This window comes from Brassica rapa, chromosome A01 (assembly GCF_000309985.2).
Source record: "Brassica rapa cultivar Chiifu-401-42 chromosome A01, CAAS_Brap_v3.01, whole genome shotgun sequence".
Lineage (NCBI taxonomy): Eukaryota > Viridiplantae > Streptophyta > Magnoliopsida > Brassicales > Brassicaceae > Brassica > Brassica rapa.
Window position 1 is genome coordinate 22,031,078 of NC_024795.2, and position 21,846 is coordinate 22,052,923.

The window sequence follows — 21,846 nt, forward strand, 5'->3', positions numbered from 1 at the left end:
TTAGCTATTTTGACATGTTCATCAATGTTCACTCTTCACTAATCAAATCCAAATTTGGTATATTTAATTTTCTACCTCTTTAGATTGTTTTCACAATCAAATCTTCAGGAAATGAATCTCATGTATTCTCTTCTGATTTATGTTTGTATAGATAACAAATTAACCTCTAGCATAAAGTTGCCAATTTTATGTCTTTCTTATAATATTTATTCACTGTATGCACATGATTTCATGGCAAGAATAGTAGATAGTCAGGGTCTCATCGCCCTCATGATGATGACACAAGGCGGGAGAAGACATAAAGGCAGATACAGTTTTGCAAACGGTGAATGACTTGAAACATGTCTACTTAAGCACATACCTTCTCATTGCGGTGTTCTTGCTCAAGAAACCCAGCAGCACTGATGTTTGACTCCACAAAGGGCATGGATAATCGTAAAAGAACTCGGAAGTAAGTTCTAAAAACAGTGTATTTGTTTCTTTAAATACTGAATTTAATGACAAGTGTAATGATAATTGTTCTATGTTTTCTTATTTGAATAGAATCTGATGTTTTTTCTTTGATCATGTATCACATCATCATAAAGTTATTTAAAAACTTAACACATAAGAGAAAAATTCATCTATAAACAAAAAAAATTCAAAACTTAGTTTGATTAAACTTTAGTTTGGAAATTGAAAAATAACAAATATTCAAACCTAAATTGCAAACTTTTTATAAACAAAAGATATAATTGTATTCAGTAACAAAATACAATCAATATAGTTAATATATAATAATGTATAACGAAATTATTGTAAAGGTTATCTTTTTTAAGTCAGCCAGTAATATTTATTTCAAAAATTTAATTCAAATATTTTGATAACATGATTAACTTCATTTTCATTTATACATTTTCTATTGCATGTATATATAAGATTCTAACAAACATGTATATGTATACATTTTCTCAAAAAAGAACATGTATATGTATAGAGTAACAATAGTTTCAGATTATCTATTTATCTATTTTTAAATATTTTTAATTGTAGTGAATAAGTTATTTTTAACATAGTGAAAATCATTAATTTTTCAGAAAAATGTATTTATTTTTTTTTTACAATTTTCTAATAATTATACAGTTGTAATTTCTAAAATGAATAGTTAAATTTTTGTAAAAATTATGAACATTGGTATTATTTTAGATAAAACTAAATTACTTATATAAATAAATTTATACTATTTGTATTTACTCACCCGCCCGTAGGGCGGGTTTACCCTAGTTTCTAATGAATTTTCGACTCCGACGGACATATTTCTAAAAAAATTCTGACGGACAGAATTCCGATGAAATTCCGACGGACAGTTTTCTGACAAAACTGCGACGAACAGTTTTCCGACAAAATTCCAACGAACTTATTTCTGATGAAATTTCGACGGATTTATTTCCGACGGACTTTATAAATTATTTAAAAAACAGATTTATTTAAATATTTAATAATAAATATTTTTAATTCATTAAATATATATAAAATGTAAAAATATAAAAACGTTTTTGTAATATAATTATTTTTTAAAAATCATTTATAATAATATTTTTAATTCTTTATATATATATATAATTAAAATCAGGAAAATATTTTTTCAGTATAATTGTTTTTAAAATCCTTTATAATAAATGTTTTTAATAATTTTTTAAAACATAAAACGGTTTATAAATTAAAAAATATTTAAAACAAAGAGAAAACGTGTTTTTTTTTAATTTTTAAAAACTTTTTGTAATTGAAACCTTTTTCTAATAACTGAAAACCGTTTTAATTAAATCTAAAAAAACACAAAAAAATTTTATAGATTGAAAAGGTTTTTAAAAAGGTGAAAATTGTTAAAAAAAAATTATAAATATTAGAAACCAGAAAACGTTTTATAAATTATAACAAACTTTAAAAAAAATTTATATCAACTTAAAATTTTTTATTAAAATCTTAAAACGTTATTAAATTATAAAAACGTTTTGAAACAATAAAAAGATAATAAAAACTTGAAAAGATTATATATATATATATATATATATTTAAATATAACTTTTCAATAATTATAAATACACAAAAAATGTTTTTATAAAAATGTTTAACATATCATTTCTAAAATCTAAAAATCTAGCATCTAAAAGTTTCAATCTACATACAAAACAACAACCTAAAACAAAATCTAAGAACATATAACTCCTAAAACTATCAATTCTATCATAAATCTTCAGATTCAAAACCTAAAATCCAGAAATCTAACATTCCAAACCTATAAAAAAAAGTAATCTAAAGAGGGGTTTAGATGACTTACAAGATTGGGGAAGAGATTTGGAGGATTTGGGGTCGGAATCGCAGATTTGTGAGAGAGAAAGAGGAGTAAGACCGTGGAGATTGCAGAGGAGAAGAGAAAAAAAATGAGAAAGAAGAAGAAGGGTTGGCTTATGTATTAAAAATAAACCGACAGACAGTTTCCGTCTGAATTCGATTGGTTCTATTTTAAGCGGTTAATCAAATTAATTTCGAGAATTTTCTTCCCAGGTAAAGTGAAAAATTCCGACGAAATTCTGACGAAACATGTGTGTCACATTATTTTCGTCAGAATTCTGTCGGAATGTTTCGAGAATATCAACAAAGGAAGCCTTAGAAACTATGAGTTTCTGCATGTCTTTTGATTGGTCGGGGTTAGAGTCCGTCGGAATTTGGTCGGAATTTTCGATGGATTTCCGAGAAATAAGAATTTGGGGTTTCAAAACAACAATCTAATGATCACATACAAATCTTTGATAGTATGTAAATGATTTATAAGAAATTTAACTAAAATAATTACTTGTTTCAATCGATATTATACAAAATCAAAATCTAGTTTAATATTACCATAATATGTTTGTATAAGTATATAAGTGTTATTGGAGGATGTTACGAATACGTTGATATGTATACGTAAATATTTTTTTATATGAAAAACTTTAACGGTGTGAACTAATTTCATATTACAAATTTTTTATTTTTTTTTTTGGATATTTTAAGTATCCAATTATACATTTATAATAACATTGCAAATCTAAAATCTATTTCGTTGGAAATCTGTCGAAATATTCTGATGACTTTCCGATGAAAGTCAAAACCCCGTCGGAATATTCCGACGAAAGTCAAAAACCTGTCGGAGTTCCGTCGGAATATTTCGATGGGATTCTGACGAACTTCAAATTCCTATCGAAACTCCAAAAATTATAGTATTCTGTTGGAATTTTGTCGAATATTTCCGACAACCTTACTTTCGTCGGTATTTCGTCGAAAATTTCCGACGACAAATCGACGAACATGAAATTATATGTTTCGTCGGAATCTCGTCGGAATTTCATCAAAGAAAACCGATGAATATATTGTCCGTTAGAATGTAGAGTGTTTTCTTGTAGTGTATGTACCGAAAGTGATTGTGATATATACACAAAACCAATAGTACTCGAGGAATTTTGCAGATGACGCAATTATCCCTAAAAATTAGCAGTGGACGTGAAGCGGATATCCAGAACTTTGGGATTATTTGTGATTCGATCTATTTTATCTAAATGATTAATTTTTGATTGGATGTTAGTATTAATGTTTTAATTTACTTTTTATGATATTACATATATACGTTTTGATTCGCAGAATGATGAATATCCAAATTTTTAAATTTAAAACAGATAATAAATTGAATTAAATTTAAGAGATGTTTTGCCAACCCTTTGAAAAATAAACAGTCATGTCGCCACTTGCACCGCCGTACGAATCCTGGTTATTCTATTTGACTCCGTTGATATCTCAAGAGCCACAACGAATTTTTGTGCCCCGTTACATTATTGCTAAGTTTTTTTCTGGTTGATCTCTATGTAAAACGAACTTTAACTTAAAAAAAAACAAACAAAAACATTATGAACAGAAAACTGCAATTACAAAACCAAATTGATTGACACTACTGAAAGCGTGCATGGAGTGTGAACGCAAACTCAATTTGAGCTTACTCTATAAAATTAGCAATTTGACTTTTCTTTAGTAATGTATTTATTACTCTATAAAATAAGCAATTCCACTCATAACATAACATCAGTAGCTACGTGATCGCCCGGCAGCATAAAAGTAATTATCAATGCGAATCAATGCAAAGTTGACATTCTCTTGACATGTAATACGGAATTTCTCTTCTTGCATCATCACAAGTTACAATATGCATATTGATCTCTATACTGAAGTACACTATATCTTACTTAGATTTTTCAACTCTCGAGCATCTTATCATATGCTTCTCTTATCCACAGCCATGTACAATCCAACTTCCCAAAAATAAGATTCTCCATATTTTGCATTGGCCCATCACTAATCGATAATGCATCTACTGTTCATTTAGAAAACATGCAGGTACTTGTATATATAGAGGTCCAAGACTCACTTCTACAAAACAAACCATTAAACAAAATTTCCAAGCAATAACAAGAACAATATACATAATAAAAGAATATCACAACTATAGTATTGATTACCAAAAAAAAAAAGAATATTACTATACAAATGGATGTGGTAGCAAGACTAGCGTCACAAAGTGCAGTGGTGATATTTAGCAAGAGTACGTGCTGCATGTCTCATGCAATTAAACGGTTGTTTTATGAGCAAGGAGTAAGCCCTGCGATTGTCGAGATCGATCAGGAAATGTACGGTAAAGATATCGAATGGTCTTTGGCCCGGTTAGGATGCAGCCCTCCAGTTCCCGCAGTGTTTGTCGGAGGGAAATTCGTTGGTACGGCTAATACCGTCATGACTCTTCATCTTGATGGGTCATTGAAAAGGTTGCTCAAGGAAGCTGGTGCCTTGTGGCTTTAGTAGTTTAGTTCATCTCATGTGTTTTTGAGAATATATATATATATATATATATATATATATATCTTTACTTTGACCTTTTAAAGCTTCTTCACTTTATGCACGGTTAATTAAAGCATATGTGAAGAACTGCTTTGTATTTGGCTGTTATGTCTTTGTGGAAGTTGATTTAATGATTAACTATGACCCACTTTGGATAGAATCTTTGTTTAATTTCCACTCTTTACAAATTGAAGGGTAATTATAACAAGCAAAAACTGTAGTTACGCTTAAATGGTAATTTTTATTTTAAACCTTTTCTTTCCTTAAATTGGTATTATGATAAGAAAAATATATAATGTACCAATGAATCTACGAGAAATAGATGAGGGTAATATTTCCAAATTTAATAAAATAAAAAGTAAAAAACTATACAACTCCTTGATACTTTTTAGTGGAGAACAAAACAAAAACTGAAACAGGGTGGGAAAGGGAATGTATATTGGGTAAATTGGCAAGTATAACCATGAAAAGAATTAATTAGGCAACTGACATTAACAACTAAATGGCTAGGATACGCAATATTTATTATGTATTAATTGCAATTATACCTCTCTGTATAAGATATGTAGTGGTTTGGTTTTTCTGTATTTTCTTTTTATTTTGTTGTGAAGGGTTTCCCCCCCTAATCTTGTTTATCTTCTTGTTTCTTTAAGAACAATTATTTAAAAATTTATAAAATATATAGATTTTTTTTTCAATTTATGATGTGTTTTGAAAATTTTAAAACAAATATATATTTTATAACATTTGATATATCATGCTAGAGTAAGAAAATTGAATTATAAATGATATACTATATCGTAAATTCATACATATAATATAGTCTAATTTATACTTCAAATGATACCCCATATTTAAATATATAGATTAAATAATTTGATATGAATTGATTTGTCTAGAGTTTTAACTCAATCAAAACTCTAGATTTTCTTTCATATTTTCTATATTTTCGTTTTATTCTCTCCTCGAACAATCAATACGTAAATGGTTATAATATATTGTAGATACTATATATTATTATATTTTAATGACACAGTATAGTTTGTTACAATATTTTTTTTATTTACAATATCATCCTCACCTTTCTTTCTCGGCTTCCTCCATGGAGAATTTTAATATGTTTTGATCATTATTGTATTTTGTGGGTTGTGTGTTTTTCTTTTGTTTGGATTTCTTAGTGCAGTTGATAATATATTGATGATTATATTATGCTATTTTATTTTGTGAACATAGTATATAGTATGTTATACTATATAGTCATTTTCCTTTTCTTTTTATCTTTCACCACTTTTTTCTTATTTTCATTCCTTTATATTCTCCTCATTCTTCTTATCCTTTTTTCCTCTCCTCTTCGTCATCCTTCCGTTACTCTCTCCCTTTTTTTGGGTTTGGTTTAACGTACTAGGACAGTTGATAATGGAGAATTGTAATATGTTTAGGTCCTTATTGTGTTCTATGGGTTGGATGTTTTTGTTTGGGTTAACTAGCGCAGTTAGTAAGATAATTATGTTTACTAATTTGCTATTTGTATAAATGGATTATTTCTATACTATTTTTATGTTTTATATTATAGTTATTATTTTCTGGTGTCAACTCTCCAATTGCTCGAGTCTTCTTTTATGTGGTGAGCAAAGTTTGTGCCGCTGAGTAAAGAAAATTTTCTAAAACAAAATGTTGACGAAATTATAACAAAAATAAATGAGTATATTATTCTATACTACATATCGAAAAAATATAGTATAGTAAAATTTATATATCGCATTTTCCAAACTTTTACGCACGGAAAAGCAGAAAATGATATGTTTTCATACCAAATTGTCACATCAAACCTTCTACTTTATTACATGGTTATTTATCTAATATTTTTCTCAATATAGTTATCCTACCAATTCACTCATGTATATTTGTAGAATTATAAGTGGGGAAATGGCAGTAAGATTATTTTCTCTTTCTTTCATTAATCATTGATGAACCTATTTGTTATCATTTTAAAATTTGCTCATGCACATGGCTATCCCATGATCGATACATTTACCAATTCAGTGAAACCGCATACTATAGTTTTTCACTTTTTTGTATGATGTCTAGTACATAATAAGATGCATTATCGCCACAAATTGGATGATTATACTATATGAGTCAGCAATAAAATAAGTTTTAATATAAAATTTACCACATATTATAGAATGTAAGTCAGCAATATAAATAATTTTAGTGTTAAAAATTTTAAAAGCAAAACTGAGAGCGCGAGCGCGCGCGCACACACATATATATATATATATATATATATATATATATGGTATAAATAAATTCATAACATTGTATAATCATCCATTTGTAACAAGTATGAGTAAGAAAAAAAATAAATCAGTCAAATACAATTATGTCGTAGGGATATTTTGTAATTTTACTTGTTGTATCAGTAAATCGTATCTATTTTGACAGTACATTTGGTATTTTACGTCGCAATAAATCGTATCAATTGTATTTTGTATCGTTTACATTAGAAGCACCCATTTCCTATCTTCTGACCAATGTCATTTCCCATGCCCAGTCTCCTCGCTTCCGGTTTAACTTTTTTCAAACCTCTTCCGACCATTTTCTGTTGCTTCTTATTCTATTTGTTTCATAATAAGTGTCATTCTAATATTATTATTTTTGTTACACAAAAAGTGTTACTTTAGAATTTAATTGCAAATTATACTTATTTTCAGCTGAAAATCAATTGCAAACTGCATAAAATTTTATAAATAATTTTATTTACCTAATATATTATTGGTCAAAGATGTGTAATTAATAACAATTAGGTGGTTCTCCACGATTTCGCGGGTATAAATATTTTATCAAAATTTTATATTATGTTTACAATTTTCTAATTTTGAATAATAATCATAACTATTAAAAATAACCTTTTTATTTTAAATAGTTTGAAAATCAAATTTTTTGGAATAGTATAATCTTAGAAGATTATTGAGATATATTGTTAATTCTATAAATTTTATTATAAGTATCCAAAAAGTTTTTTTATGACATATTTTTTGATTAATAAAAAAACAGATATTAATGAACAAAAACTTATTTTATAACATTTTCTATTTTCACATTATTTTGTCTACCACTTTTATTTAGAAGTAAAATAGTTACAAATAATTAATTAACAGTTATAGTAATTCGTAAAACACATGTATTTCAGCAAACATATAAAAAATTAAGTACGTAAAAATATAAAAAAACAAAGAATACAACCAATAATATAACAAACAAGTTTTATTATTCTTCACTGCTGTTTTTATATGTATCCTTTCTTTTTGTCATATCACAAAATAAGCATGTCAATTTTATTATAATCAAAACTATATCAATAGAATCTTAACTCTAGTCATGCATTAATATATTGTTCTCGTTTTTTTAAATTTATATTATAATAAACTTTTTATTTGATTAATATTATTTTAAAGAATTTACCATATAATTTTATTATAATCAAGGCTATAAGAATTATATTAATAGAGTATATTAACTTTAGTCTCGTATTAATATAATGTTCCAATTTTTCAATTTTATGTTATAATAAATATTTTCATTTTTTAATATTATTTTAAAAGACTTGATATATATATTTTTGTTTTTAAATATACAAATACTTTAATCATTTCTGAAAGTAATAACTCAACTATACCATCAACATTTGTCACTGAAAAATGAGTGAATATTTTTAAAATTGTATATTTGACTCTTTTGCATTCATTACATTTTAGAATATATATATATATATCTACTGAGTATAACAAATATTATTAGGTTTACGTTAATTAGTTTTCTTGTAATCTATAATTTATTGTATCCACTATTAATGTAAATATGTTAAAATCCTTTATATAATTATTTCTATCATACCACATGTATTTATTTAAATTTCTATAATGTAATCTATGATATTTAATTGTTTCTATAAAAAAATTATGTTAATTCTTCTATCTTAAAATGTTTAATTGTTTGTATGGTAATATACATTAAATTAGGAAGTTATAGGATTAGTTTCATTTCTTAAAACTTTAATTAAATAAATAAAAATTCAAATACCAACAACCAATCAAATTAAGAGAATTAATTCTAAAATTTACCTATGAATGACACCTAAGCACAAGTCCCTTAAGTGACTTCTCAATTAATATAAAAAGTTTTGGTATTGTATAATCTTAGAAGATTACTTAGAAGAAAAGTTTTGACACCCACAGCATGTTCTATTTCATAAAATAGTATAGAAGTACTATTACCCTTCCAATTCATCCATGACAAACCTGAAGAACAAAATGAAAATGAATACATACATTGGTTTACAAGTTGGAAGAAAATGGCAGCATATGAAATATGCTACTAGTATATGCATTATTTTATGCTTAAGTTAAATGTTTAGTTGTGTCAATTCTAAATAGCCTATGCGAGTAAAGAAGTAACATGTGCAATTAAAATTAAACCATCTGATATAATATATATATTTTATAGATATGGAATGGAACATATGGTCTGATGGAACAGAAAGCGAATAGTATATTAGTTCTGATATGATTCTTCAGAAATAGCAGAGGAATGGAATGACACATAAACAGTCTCTAAAACTAAATTTTTCCATTTCAAATAGCACAGGTTCCATAAGATATTATATTTCACACAGAACTAAACTTGTTTTATCACAAAATGGACTTTTATATCCAAAATCTCTATTCCCCCCCCCCCATCGCAGTAAGAAAATTTCAACCCTAAATCTATTTGTTTACGTCTGTTTACCTCAACTTACCAGATTGGACATGCAACAGAAATGATGAGTTAGATTTATCAACTTAGAATATAGTAGGGCCGAATCTATTCCAAATAGGAGAGCTAACATAGAAATAATAGAATCTATGGCACAACACAGAGAACTTACAATATTGTGCAACAGAACTTATCGTAATCGCCGATATGAAGGAGATCTGAGAAGAATCAACTTGGTGAAATTAAAGATAAAGGGTCTGTTATTAACCGCCGCTACAACTTTAATGCCGTCCGATGTCGGAGGATGGTACAAGTGGAGAAAGTACACGATTGGAATGGGAGTACGAAGGAGATGACAAAAGCAAACGGAGGCGATGCTGTGGAGCAAATCGGTGCTGACTTCGAGAAAGTTACCAAGGGATGTAAAAAGAGAAAGATGTGAAGTCGAGTAGGCCACGATTTATTTTTTGTGCGATTAATAATTAATATTATAAATTTTCTTTCGAACAGGTTGCCCCAGTTGAGAGAATGGGTATTACAATATTAATATGTATATATAACAGCGTGTATAGATCTGTTAGGTAAACTTTCTAGTATGTGAATTAAACTTCTTTTTTTATTTTTTAATGGTTATATTGCCCAATTTCCCATAATAAAATCTGAAAAGTAACAAATTTTTATTTAAAATTTTTTATTTTGCATATGATGCAAGAAAACACCTAGTTGTAATGTAAAATTATTGCTGAGCTATTATTAACTAATAGTAATAAAAATTAGTTTGTCTATTTTGTTCTTTGACATATAATGGAGCCTTTTGTCGTTTGGTAAAACAACTTACATAATAATAGAGCCTATTGTCTTTATTTGTCTCGTTTCTTCTGAATTTTTCTTCCAAATTGCTCGAATAAATCTTTGAGCATGCTAATTCAAATCCCGTGAAGAAAACGATTATTTAGATAACTACTTACGAAGATTCTTTTATTTTTCTCAACACTAGGAAGATTATTTTTTGAATATATATGCTTAATGATACAAACTAAAGAAAATTGCATTGTATGCACAAATATAATGAACAAAACAATGGATCGGATGTTATTTTTCTTATTCTTTTGTTCCTTCTCGACGTACATATATAAACACATAAACTCACCCAACTCCACCCACACACAATATAATATAATACATGTTGTATGTACATTGGGGAGTTCAATCATGACATCAACACCCTTAGGTGGGGAACATTCCTATTATTAGACACACAAAAGTTCCAAACCTAAATTTTATAAGAATAAAAGAAATAAGTGGTAACTAGTTAATGGATCGTGAAAGGGTTGTGAAAGTAATACTAGTTAATTCAGAATCTTGGCAAAATCAAGGGACTTCTTTCCTTGGAGCTTGTTGGAGATATAGTGATAACTGTAGTCACCATGATTGTAACTTCTATACTTGCATGGGTTGGTTTCATCATCAACCAACTCACCCATTGGTTCTATTTCAACCTCATAGTTTGGTGCATAGAATGTCACTATTGTAAGCCTCTCCCTTTCCCTGTTTGTCACTGCCCTATGCTCCACACTCTTGTACTTCCCATTAGTTAGCACCTATACGCACATAATCAGAATTATATATAATTAATAAGTTTGGTGATCAATAAATTAACTCTGATCGAAATCGATGTAAAATAATACCTCAACTGTATCACCAATGTTGATGACAAGTGCATTGGGAAGAGGTAGGACAGGGACCCAAGTATTGTCCTTGAGGATCTGAAGCCCAACACAACTGTCCTTGCTCTGTTGAAGAACTGTTAGAGCACTTCCATCAGAATGTGGACTAAGTCCCAAGACAAGATCAGGGCTTGAACATGGTGGATAATAGTTCATCCTCACTGCTTGCACTGCTTCCCCAAACATTTCCTCAAATGTCTCTTTCTTTAGACCCAAGCTTATTGCTATGTACGTCAACAACCTCTTGCACAATTTGCTTATTTCTTTTGAGTAACCTTTAAGGCTTTCACTAAAGGAAAAGAAAAGTAATTAGTTAGTCAAATATATTTTATAAAAACAAGTGAATTAAATGTCTTTGAAAAAATAATTAAATAATTGAAAATATAATTTACGAAGATTGTCATGTAATTTTGTATTATCTCATGATCCACTAGAAGTTTTTAAAATTCGAATCATGATTTAGAACATGTATACTATGTATGTGACATTAATTTTCTAGTAAAAACTATTTGCATTTGCGCGCCATATGGTCACTAAATAATAAATCTATAGAATATGATGATCATGAAACTGAAAAGGGTACTTACTTCAGAATATGAAATAATTGCGTTAAGGGAAAATAGGGGTTTTAGTTGAGAACCTGAACCGAGCCGGCTTAGAAGGCCAAAGTTTGGGGTTACGAATAGAAGGAGGATGAACACCAAGAGCAAACATGTTGCACCAATCAAGCTTCTGATCTTCGGAGAAAATGAAAGCTTGACCGTATCCTTGTACGGTCCCTGGCTCCATTGGATACTTCTGCTTTTCCTCCAATGGCATCTCGAAGAACTCCTTAGCCACTTTCTCTATATCATCCACCACATCCACTTCAAGCCCGTGATTTATAACCTATACGTTGTAGTAGGAAAGCATTATGAGATTCTTATATAGCTTTAAACATAAGTCCAGTCAAATGCAATAAAATTCGTATTTATATATGATCAAATTCAAACATGTTAGTTGTCCACGGTTTTGCCTAAGAAACCGAAATATCTAAATAAAATAAGAATTGCGAAATTAGATATTTGGATATCTGAAAAAATCGAAATAAAATATCATAAATTACCTGAAAAAATCCCCAGTCTTCACAAGCTTGTGAGAGCTTAAGAATCTCAAATACAAAATCATCATTAGTGTGAGGTTTAGAGAGTTTAGAGAGATCAATAACAGGAATAGGTTGGTGAAGGTGAGTCTTAAGCGACACTAAGCCTCCTCTTTCATTGGCGTCTCTTATGAATCTCTCTGGAACTTTGTTTGGTTTTGATTTTATTAGTTCTTGAACATCCTCTATTTTACCAACTCTAATCGAAGAAATAGGTAGAGGAGCCATATTGAAGCAAACAAACCGAGAAAGAGATTTCAGATTTGGATTTTTTCTGCTTTTTTGGAACTTAGCTAATACAAGTGGGAGATATATTTGCTGTGTGAGAGTCGTGAGAGTCTTTCTTTTCTTTTTATCAAATAAGAGAGTCTATCTATACTTATAGAAGAAATACTTGGAGCTCAGTGGTGTTTATTATTGTTTGCATGTTGTGGGTATAATTGAGTGCTGCAGGTTTTGTGGAGAGTGGGGTCCATTTTGTGCACTTTCGAATTTTTCCTTTGGTAAAATAATCGTAAGCGTATACGTATGGCATAAGTTCAAATTAAATTAATTAAATTAGAAAAAAGTTCAAATTAAATATCTTCAAATAAATACTGTTTTTTACAAAATTCTTTGTAGGTACAGTTTGTTGACCATAAGTAGTTACAAAAAAAATCCTAAAAATGACTCTCAAATTACCCATTTTGTGCAACATCAGCCTCCATCTATTAAAAATGCTATTATTATTACCACGTGTTTTCTACTAAAACCGTAAAATCGAATTTCTTATCAAAACATTCATTTTCCTACCAAAACAGAAAAATCACAATTTCTTGTCAAAATCGTAAAAGCGCAATTTCTCGTCAAACCGAAATCGCATTTTTCCATCAAAATCATAAAATTATGCTTTCTCACCAAAACTGGAAAATCAAAATTATCTGTCAAAACCGAAAATCACATTTTCCGACAAAACCGCTAAATCGTGTTTTCTTGACAAAACTGTAAAATCGCATTTCCCGCCAAAAACATAAAATCATAATTTTTTGTCAAACTAGAAAATCATGTTTTCTCGCCAAAACAATAAAATAGTGTTTTCCTATCAAAACCGTAAAATTGTATTTTCCGTCAAAACTAGAAAATCGCAATATCTCATCTGAAATTTTGTTTTCCCACTAAAACCATAAAATCTTGTTTTCCGGCCAAAATCGCAATTGCGTTTTCTCGTCAAAATCGCAAAATTGTATTATTTTATTTTTTGCCAAAATCACAAATTGAGTGTTTTTTCTCAAAATCGTAAAATTAAATTTCCGTCAAATCTGCAAAATCATGTTTTCTGCAAAAATGCAGTATTTATTTAGATGTATTTATTTGAGTGTTATAATTAATTTATTATTAAGAATGCAAATCAATTATTTTTATTCTGTTTAACTACTGATATTCAAATGTTATTATACAGTAAAAAAACGAACAACTTATCTGCTAGAGTATTGCATCTGGATATACTAACTATAAAAACAAATATCTAGATGCAATATCCAAGATGTTATATTAAGATGCTGCATCAAATACAAAAACGAAAATGGTACATTGTCGCAGATGCATAACGATTTTGGCTGAATTACATTGTTTATAATTAATTAAATGTCGTTTGTACTTTAACGACGGTGTATTAAGGGTTTAGCAAGTTTCAGCTTCTTTTTTGGCGTTAGTATATGTGCCATTTTGTATTGTTTAAATGTTTTCCATATGCTGACAAAAAAAAAGAAAAAATGTTTTCCGTATTTGTCTGCATTTATGTTCCGAGTGGCATTTCTTAGCTGATATGTGCTATAGCTGTGGGAGAAGAAAAACAATCAGGACCGGCTTACGAAGGCACAAACGGTGCGACCGTCTCGGATCTAAGTCTGTGTCTTTCCATATATTAATAATAGTTAAGCAGTTTAATTTTTTTTTATAAATTTATATTTTTATTAAAAAAATATAAATATAATAAATAAAATTGAAAAGGATCCACAAATATTTGATATGTATATAGTTTTATTTTCATTAAAAATATATATAATATTAGTGATTAAATTTTAAAATATTTTAAATATTATCTAAATATAAATCGTAGAGAGTAAAAATATTTTGTTTGCCTTAGAACCATAACAATGTTAAGCCGGCCCTTTGAACAATGGTTACCATTTTTCACATATCCTATATATAATCTAGTATACCTTCAAAAATTCCAAAATTAAAGTCAATCTCTTATATATTATTTATTTTTATCATCGACTTAAGTAAACTCTATGAAGATTCTACAAACCAATCTTTTATATATTATTTAAGAAGCATACAACATTTGAAATATCCATGTGTCATCACCACAATGATTCTTAGAATCTTTAGAAAAATAGATTGGTTCAATATATAACAAATTGTTTAATAAAATAACTATAAATTAATTATTAATTTTTTTCATTCTTTCCTTCTAAAAATTACAAATTACCTAATACGGCTAAATTATATATGACAATCAATTATTTTAAATAATAAAGATTTGATAAAAATTAGTGTATCCTCTATCATTTTTGTTTAATTTTAAATTATTAAACTAAACTAAACAACTACATTAATCATATAATAAAATTTTAGATTTTCCGTATATGTAACATTTAAATTTTTTAAAACGATTATAAATTACTATAACTTATAAAAATCTCACATTAAAATTTTTTTGATGTATGGTTTAAAATATATGTCATGAGAAAGTACAAATGATTAAAAAAATTATATAAGTAGGAAGTCTCAGTTAATAAATATTAAGATTAAAATTATATATAATAACATTCTTTAAATTAAAAAATATACCATATAATAATAAATAAATATTTTAATTTTAAAATTTACTTTGAACAATTATATTTTGATAAAAGTTTTGAACAAATACTGGCAAATTAATATTTAAATTTTGAACTTTGCATAAATTAATTAAGAATAATTAAATTACTATAACTATTAAACATCCCACGATGAAAATTTTCTTATCAGTGATTTAAAGTTTTTATTATAAAAAAAAATACAAATGATCAAAAATCATATGAATAGAAAGTATCATTTAATAGATATCAATATTAAAATATACTATATACATATGTTAATATCATTTAAATTTAATTATATACTATACAAATAGAAAAATGATTGGTTGGACTAATTAATTTATTTATGTGTTCGCACCAATTTAATTATATACGTAATAATTACTTTATTTATTAATAATAGCAATCTCAATTAATGTCAAAGGGTTGTGTTGTTTCATTCTAAAAGGTTGTGTTGTTTCATTCAAATGTTGTGTTGTTTCATTCTAAAAGGTGCATTAATAATTGACAAAAAATTATTAAAATGTCAAAGGATGTGTCTTTCTATGTTGATATATGTTTTTTTATCATGCAATGATTTAAATATTTTTTTGAAAATGTGTAACAATTTGTTTTATGATTCTTAGAATCTGTTTAAAAAAAAATCTAAAATAAATGTTTAAAGATGTATCTTTTGATCATAAAACTTGAATTAGTTTAAAAGAAGTTTTTAAAGACATATTTTTAGATATTTTAATAAATTCTTAAAAATAAATATAAATTTCAAGATGAAAAGACACATATTTTAGATAATTTTTTAGAATAAAACATTGCAACTGTTAATGACAAACCATTACAATATTTGGTGGCTGACTATTATAACCTTAGGTGATGAATCATTCTAACTTTTAATGTTAACCACTGCAATCTTTAATTGTCAACGTTACAACCTTTAGCTTTTTATATAAAGAATTGTGAACAATGATAAATCCCAATCAAAATAATAATTAAAAAAATATCACTACATTCACAAATATATTAGAAAAAATGATTATTGTTATGCTGGAAACCCAGTAAACTTTAAATAACACAGGGGTGCAAGTATTCTAAATAGCTTTTTTCACGAGTCATTGTTTCAAGGAGATTGCCATTGATGCACACCACACATCGACCAAGTCAATTTCAGATTTTAATCATTTAACCAGGAAAAACCAGATGTACAATTATTTTTTTGATGCGTAAGTCGGAATTTCAGACAATCTGATGACCGGAAACAATAATGATAAAAAATTTGGTGCGCCGTGAGCGAATTCTACTCTCCTCTTACAATGTTTCCTTTTATATTTTACCATTCGAGTTATAAAAAAAACTGACTACAACACGTAATGGCGCTAATGTGGAAAATCTCTGAATTAGGTGTAAGTTGTGTTCCATGTTCAACTTTGATTTGCGTTTGCAGTCTGATATCTTGCATGTTTACATGTTTTTAGCCTTCATATCTTGTACATTTTGATCATATAGATTAGGAATTAAGCATCTTTAGAGTCTATGTTGCATGCATTGTCCTTATTAGATGTTGGAGAGTGCTATGGAGTGATTGGAGATGTTTGGAAGCATTGTGATTCAAAAAAGAAGTAGAAAAGGATCATTGGGCGAGTAGAGGAGCTGGAGCGACCTACTGGAGCGAGGTCATGCACCCGCTCTGGATGAGTGAAGTGTAGAGCGACCCACGGGAGCGAGGTATGACACTCGCTCTGTACTGGAGCGACCTCTTGCACCGGGATAGTGCACCCGCTCCGAGCTCAACATGTCGTCGACAACTTTCCAGATGTGGAGCGACCTGGTGCAGCGAGGTCATGACCCCGCGCGCAATTTGAAGAAGTGGAGGTGATCTTTGGAGCGACCTACGGGAGCGAGGTCATGCACCCGCTCCGAGCATTCTTTATCTTAGTCGAATTTTAATGTTTTAAAAGGGCTTTTTAGACTTTTTAATGGGAACCATTAGGTTTACCAAAGACATATAAATACTCTTGTAATCCTAAAGTTAGGATCTTATCTTATTTTCTATCTAATCACAAAGAACTTTGAGTGTGATTTCTTAGATTATATTGATCACTAATCATGATTAACACCAAATCATCATTGATTCTTGGGTCTATCATGACAATTAGTGAGTAGTCATCTTTGGATTCATGGGTTAGGGAGATTAAGGGTGATTAAGCTAAATCTAAGGTGTTTAGGTATAGATCAATCTTGTTCCTTGCTAGTAGAGTGCTTTTAATGCAATTTTAGAGTTGACCTCTCTAAAGTTGAGCTCTAGGCATTTCATACCCGGAAGGTGTTTGATGAAATGCCTGAACCAACTCTCCTAAGCTTTTAACATTCTTTACCAAAGGGATTTGTTATTAAAGGTGTTAAGATGGCTAGTAGACTTGAGATTAATGATTACTTAGATAACATTCAACCAAAGGAATTTGATGCTTGAGTTATCTAGGTAAATGAGCATTCATCTAGGGATAGAGTTTGTTTAGGATTGTGTCTAGGTCTAAGGTAGATATAAATTGGTTGAAAGTTGACACCTTTAGGTTGAATCTTGATCACCCAAGATCAATTCCCATAACCCATGAGTTCTCCCATCTTATAAGAAAGAAAGCTTTGTCCTTTATTGCATTTTAGGTAGAAATCTAGTTTAAAATCACCTCAAGAACTGGTAGCACTTAGATTAAGCAAGGTCTTGCATTCTCTTTGCATCATAATCACTTAGAACTGGTTTGGCATCCTTTATACTACAACATTTGATTAGGAGCCTTGAAACTCCTATCATCAAATTGGCGCCGTTGCCAAATTCTAAGTTGATTGTGACATTGGGATTTAGTCATTTGCTTGAGACTCAGTCAATTTTTATTTAATTGTGTTATTGCTTCTCTTTGTCCTTCTCCCTTTGCATTTCAGGTGTATGAACACAAGGAGCAGAGGTCCAACAAACCTAGTTCCAAGAGTTGAAGACATTAGAGCACTTGAGAGGGAGATAGCAAGACAAAGAAGAGAAGTAGAGCAACAGGCTCACTTGCAAAGGTTGGGGCTTGATATGGAGAATCTGCCTCAAGATGGTGAAGCCCAAGGAGGCAATGGTCCAAGAGTTGATCCTTTTAGACCACAGCGCCAGCCACAACACCCACAGCGCCAAGCTCGTGCCATTGGAGCCTATGATCAACCTCACATTCATGGTCATAGGTTGGGAATCAGAGCACCAGCTGTGGAGAACAACAACTTTGAGATCAAGTCAGGGCTGCTCAACACTATAGAGAACAACAAGTATCATGGTCTTGCTGCTGAAGATCCTTTTGATCACTTGTACAAGTTTGATAAGTATTGTGGCTTGTCCAAGATAAATGGTGTTTCTGAAGATGCTTTCAAGCTGAAGCTATTCCCTTTCTCTTTGGGAGACAAGGCACACCAATGGGAGAAGACTCTTCCAAGTGACACTGTCACTACTTGGGATGAGTGCAAGAGAGCTTTTCTTGACAAGTTCTTCTCTACTTCAAGGACAGCTAAGATCAGGAACGAAATCTCTGGGTTTCAACAGAAAGGTCTAGAGAGCTTCAGTGAAGCATGGGAGAGGTTCAAGGGCTATTGGTCTCAATGCCCTCATCATGGTTTCAGCAAAGAGAGTTTGCTTAGCACCTTCTATAGAGGAGCTCTACCACAATGCAGAAACAGACTTGATACTGCCAGCAATGGTTTCTTCTTGGGAAGAACTGAGGAAGAAGCAGAGGAACTGGTAGAGAACATGGCCAAGAGTGACTCAATCTACAGTGAGGAGCATGATAGGATCAACAGAAGTGATGATCAGCAGACAAAGAAAGAGCTGAAGTCTCTTCAAGCCAAGTTGGATCTACTTCTTGCAGAAAAGGCTAAGCAGGAGAAGATGAACTTTGTTGGTGACCAGAAACAAGAGGCACCTCCAGTGATCAATGATGTTGATGGTTTAGAAGGCCAAGAGGAGCTGTGCTTCATCAATGCTAATGGCACATGGTACAAGAAAGAGCCCAACTTTCAGTACCAAAACAACTACCAGCAAAGACCACTTTACAACAATCAGCAAGGAGGTTACAAAGCCAACCAGTCTCCTCAGACTCAAGGAAGCTCTTCTCAAGCTCAAGCTCCAGATTCAAGTGTGGATTCTATGTTCAAACAACTCTTGGAATTTCAGGCCAGAAATGAGAAGACCATGATTTATGAGTTCAAGAACATCCATGCAAAGATTGATGGGAACTATTCTGACCTCAACAACAAGTACATGCAACTTGCCTCTCATCTCAAGGCTTTGGAGAGTCAAGTTGCTTCTATGCCTTCATCCTCCAAGCAGCCAATGGGATCTCTACCAGGAAAACCAGAAAAGAACCTTAAGGAGTCTTGCAATGTTGTCTTCTCTACTACTTCTCCAGAGATTGAGCTGAGTGATCATGAGAAAGAAGAGGAGGATGAGATTGAACGGCTGGTATTTGGAACTGTGTTTGGGGAAGTTGAGAGATTTGTTGTAGCCACAGCTGAAGCACAGATCGTGATGGACGCTGCCATCAAGGTTGAAGCAACGAATCTGCAAAGAGCTGAGCACAAGGCTGAAAAACAAGTTGAGAAGAGAGCTGACAACAAGCTAAAAAAGGTTAAGCTAGAAGAAACAACTAAGGTTGAGCTTTCACCCTATGATCAACTCCCTTTCTCCCAAAGAGTTCTCACCAAAGCTCAAAGGAAGGTGCTCTCCAAGTTCAGGAAAGATCTTACTGATGTTGGCGTCAGGCTTCCAGAAATCTCGGGTATGCGTGAAGCTCATGTCCAGATGATGCTCATCAACGACATTCTAGACCACCAAGCTGAAGTGGCTGAGCTTTTGGACATCTCCATTATGAAGATTGATCCACCAATCCCTCCAAAGTTTCTCCCTAAAATTGAGTCTCAAGGAATGTTCACCTTGCCTTGCAACCTTGGTAAGTTCACTTTTGATGATGCTCTTGTTGATTCTGGTGCAAGTGTGAATGTGATATCAATGGAGATGATGAAGAGTCTAGGGATTGAGAGCATGGAGCCAAACACATCTTCTCTACATTTTGGAGATTCCTCTTCTACAACTCCTATTGGTCTCATCAAGGATTTCCCTTTGAAGATTGGAGAATGCACCATTCCTATAGATCTCACTGTTCTGAAGATGGCAACTGAGAAGAGAGTCCCATTGATCCTTGGCACTCCATTCCTTACAACAGTGGGAGCTTGCATAGACTTTGCCAACAAGAAGGTCACACTCTAAATGTGAACAAAGCTGTCTCTTATCCACTACAATCCCCAAAGATGAATGCTGAGTATTGTGGAACAATCACTTGTGGAGCATCCTCCATTGAGAAGACCAAGGCTGAAGGGGTTGGTCTTAAGAAAGAAGGTCTTGCTGGAGAGTCCTCTAAAGAGTTGTGTGATGAGCACTTGGAAAGTGCTAAAAAGAAAGAGGTGAGTAGAGCCACAAAGCCTGTTCATGACAACAAGAAGATTGTGAAAGAACCTCATCTCCACCTCTTGATAAGACTCCTCACACACTCACTCTCCACCCAATGAAGCTTAAGGATGGGGCATTGATATAAATCAATGCAAGGGAAAGTCTAACCATTCTCAAGTGCAAGGCCATCATCACTCCACAGCTCCAAGATGATCCAATCAAGCTTCAAGAGCTTCTCTCTCAAGTCCTCACCATCACTCTTGAAGGAGGGAAAGATCCTCCTCTTCACTAGCCAATTGGAAGGAAAGTCAAGCTAGAGACTTAAAACAAGCTCACTTGGGAGGAAGTCCCATGGTATCCTTTGTATATATCTTTATATATCTTTTTCTTGCTTTAGTGTGTTTGAATAAGCTTAGGGACAAGTTTGGGGGAATTCTCAAAAATTCCCAAAGGTCATGTCAAAAATTCCAAGGTGACAGCAAGTCCTCCCTCCTCATTTCCCTTCTCTTATGACAGCCAACTTCAAGTAAGTGCATTCCACCCTTGTAAATTTTTAGTTTTCATGTTTATCTCTTTCCCTTAGATCTCTTCTTTGAGCTTATTCTCACACAAGAGACTGTGTGAAGTAAGTTTGGGGGAGAGTCTACTATCTCACATTGTGTTTTGTTTTGACTACTAGTCATTAAGTCTCATGCATTGCATTGTAAATAATTATTTGCATAGAAAACCCACAAAAATTAAAAACATTTCGAAAATCACAAAAATAAGCATTTAGTTGCATCATTTGCATCTTTAGGATTGAGTCTAGAAGCATTTAGATTGCATTCATGCATTGGAGAAACCTTGTAAAGAACACATGTCTAGAACTCAATTTGACATCCTAGCTAAACATATCAAGTAGCTTAAGCATCTTTTGAAAAAGCTTGGAAGCTTCGAGCCTTGAAAACTCTTCTTGAAACTTGTTTGCTTGCTTGATGTTGGCATTGTTCTTAAGATCAGCTCCAATCTAAA

The 21,846-nt window shown here is 30.9% G+C and overlaps 3 protein-coding genes and 1 non-coding gene across 4 annotated transcripts; 2 read left to right on the forward strand and 2 right to left on the reverse strand.

The window, feature by feature from the left end:
- The first annotated feature begins 1,744 nt into the window (after window positions 1-1,744).
- Window positions 1,745-5,155, forward strand: LOC103835202 (monothiol glutaredoxin-S10). The gene is made up of 2 exons (XM_033278231.1): window positions 1,745-4,495; window positions 4,535-5,155. Exon 2 carries the CDS (start codon window positions 4,555-4,557, stop codon window positions 4,861-4,863), a length of 309 nt encoding a protein of 102 aa, XP_033134122.1. The 5' UTR covers window positions 1,745-4,495; window positions 4,535-4,554; the 3' UTR covers window positions 4,864-5,155.
- Window positions 5,156-6,011: 856 nt separating this feature from the next.
- Window positions 6,012-13,023, reverse strand: LOC103835211 (protein SRG1). The gene is made up of 4 exons (XM_009111340.3): window positions 12,490-13,023; window positions 12,025-12,272; window positions 11,346-11,673; window positions 6,012-11,258 (listed from the first exon to the last, which is right to left on the reverse strand). The coding sequence occupies exons 1-4, from the start codon at window positions 12,751-12,753 to the stop codon at window positions 11,007-11,009; spliced, it is 1,092 nt and encodes a 363-aa protein (XP_009109588.1). The 5' UTR covers window positions 12,754-13,023; the 3' UTR covers window positions 6,012-11,006.
- A 5,283-nt stretch (window positions 13,024-18,306) lies between these two features.
- LOC117127078 lies at window positions 18,307-20,655 on the forward strand. The gene has a single exon (XM_033276306.1). The coding sequence runs from the start codon at window positions 18,307-18,309 to the stop codon at window positions 20,653-20,655; it is 2,349 nt and encodes a 782-aa protein (XP_033132197.1).
- On the reverse strand, window positions 18,904-19,010 carry LOC117129055. Its single transcript, XR_004452628.1, has one exon. It is a non-coding gene; the product is annotated as a small nucleolar RNA R71 (small nucleolar RNA).
- Window positions 20,656-21,846: the final 1,191 nt, after the last annotated feature.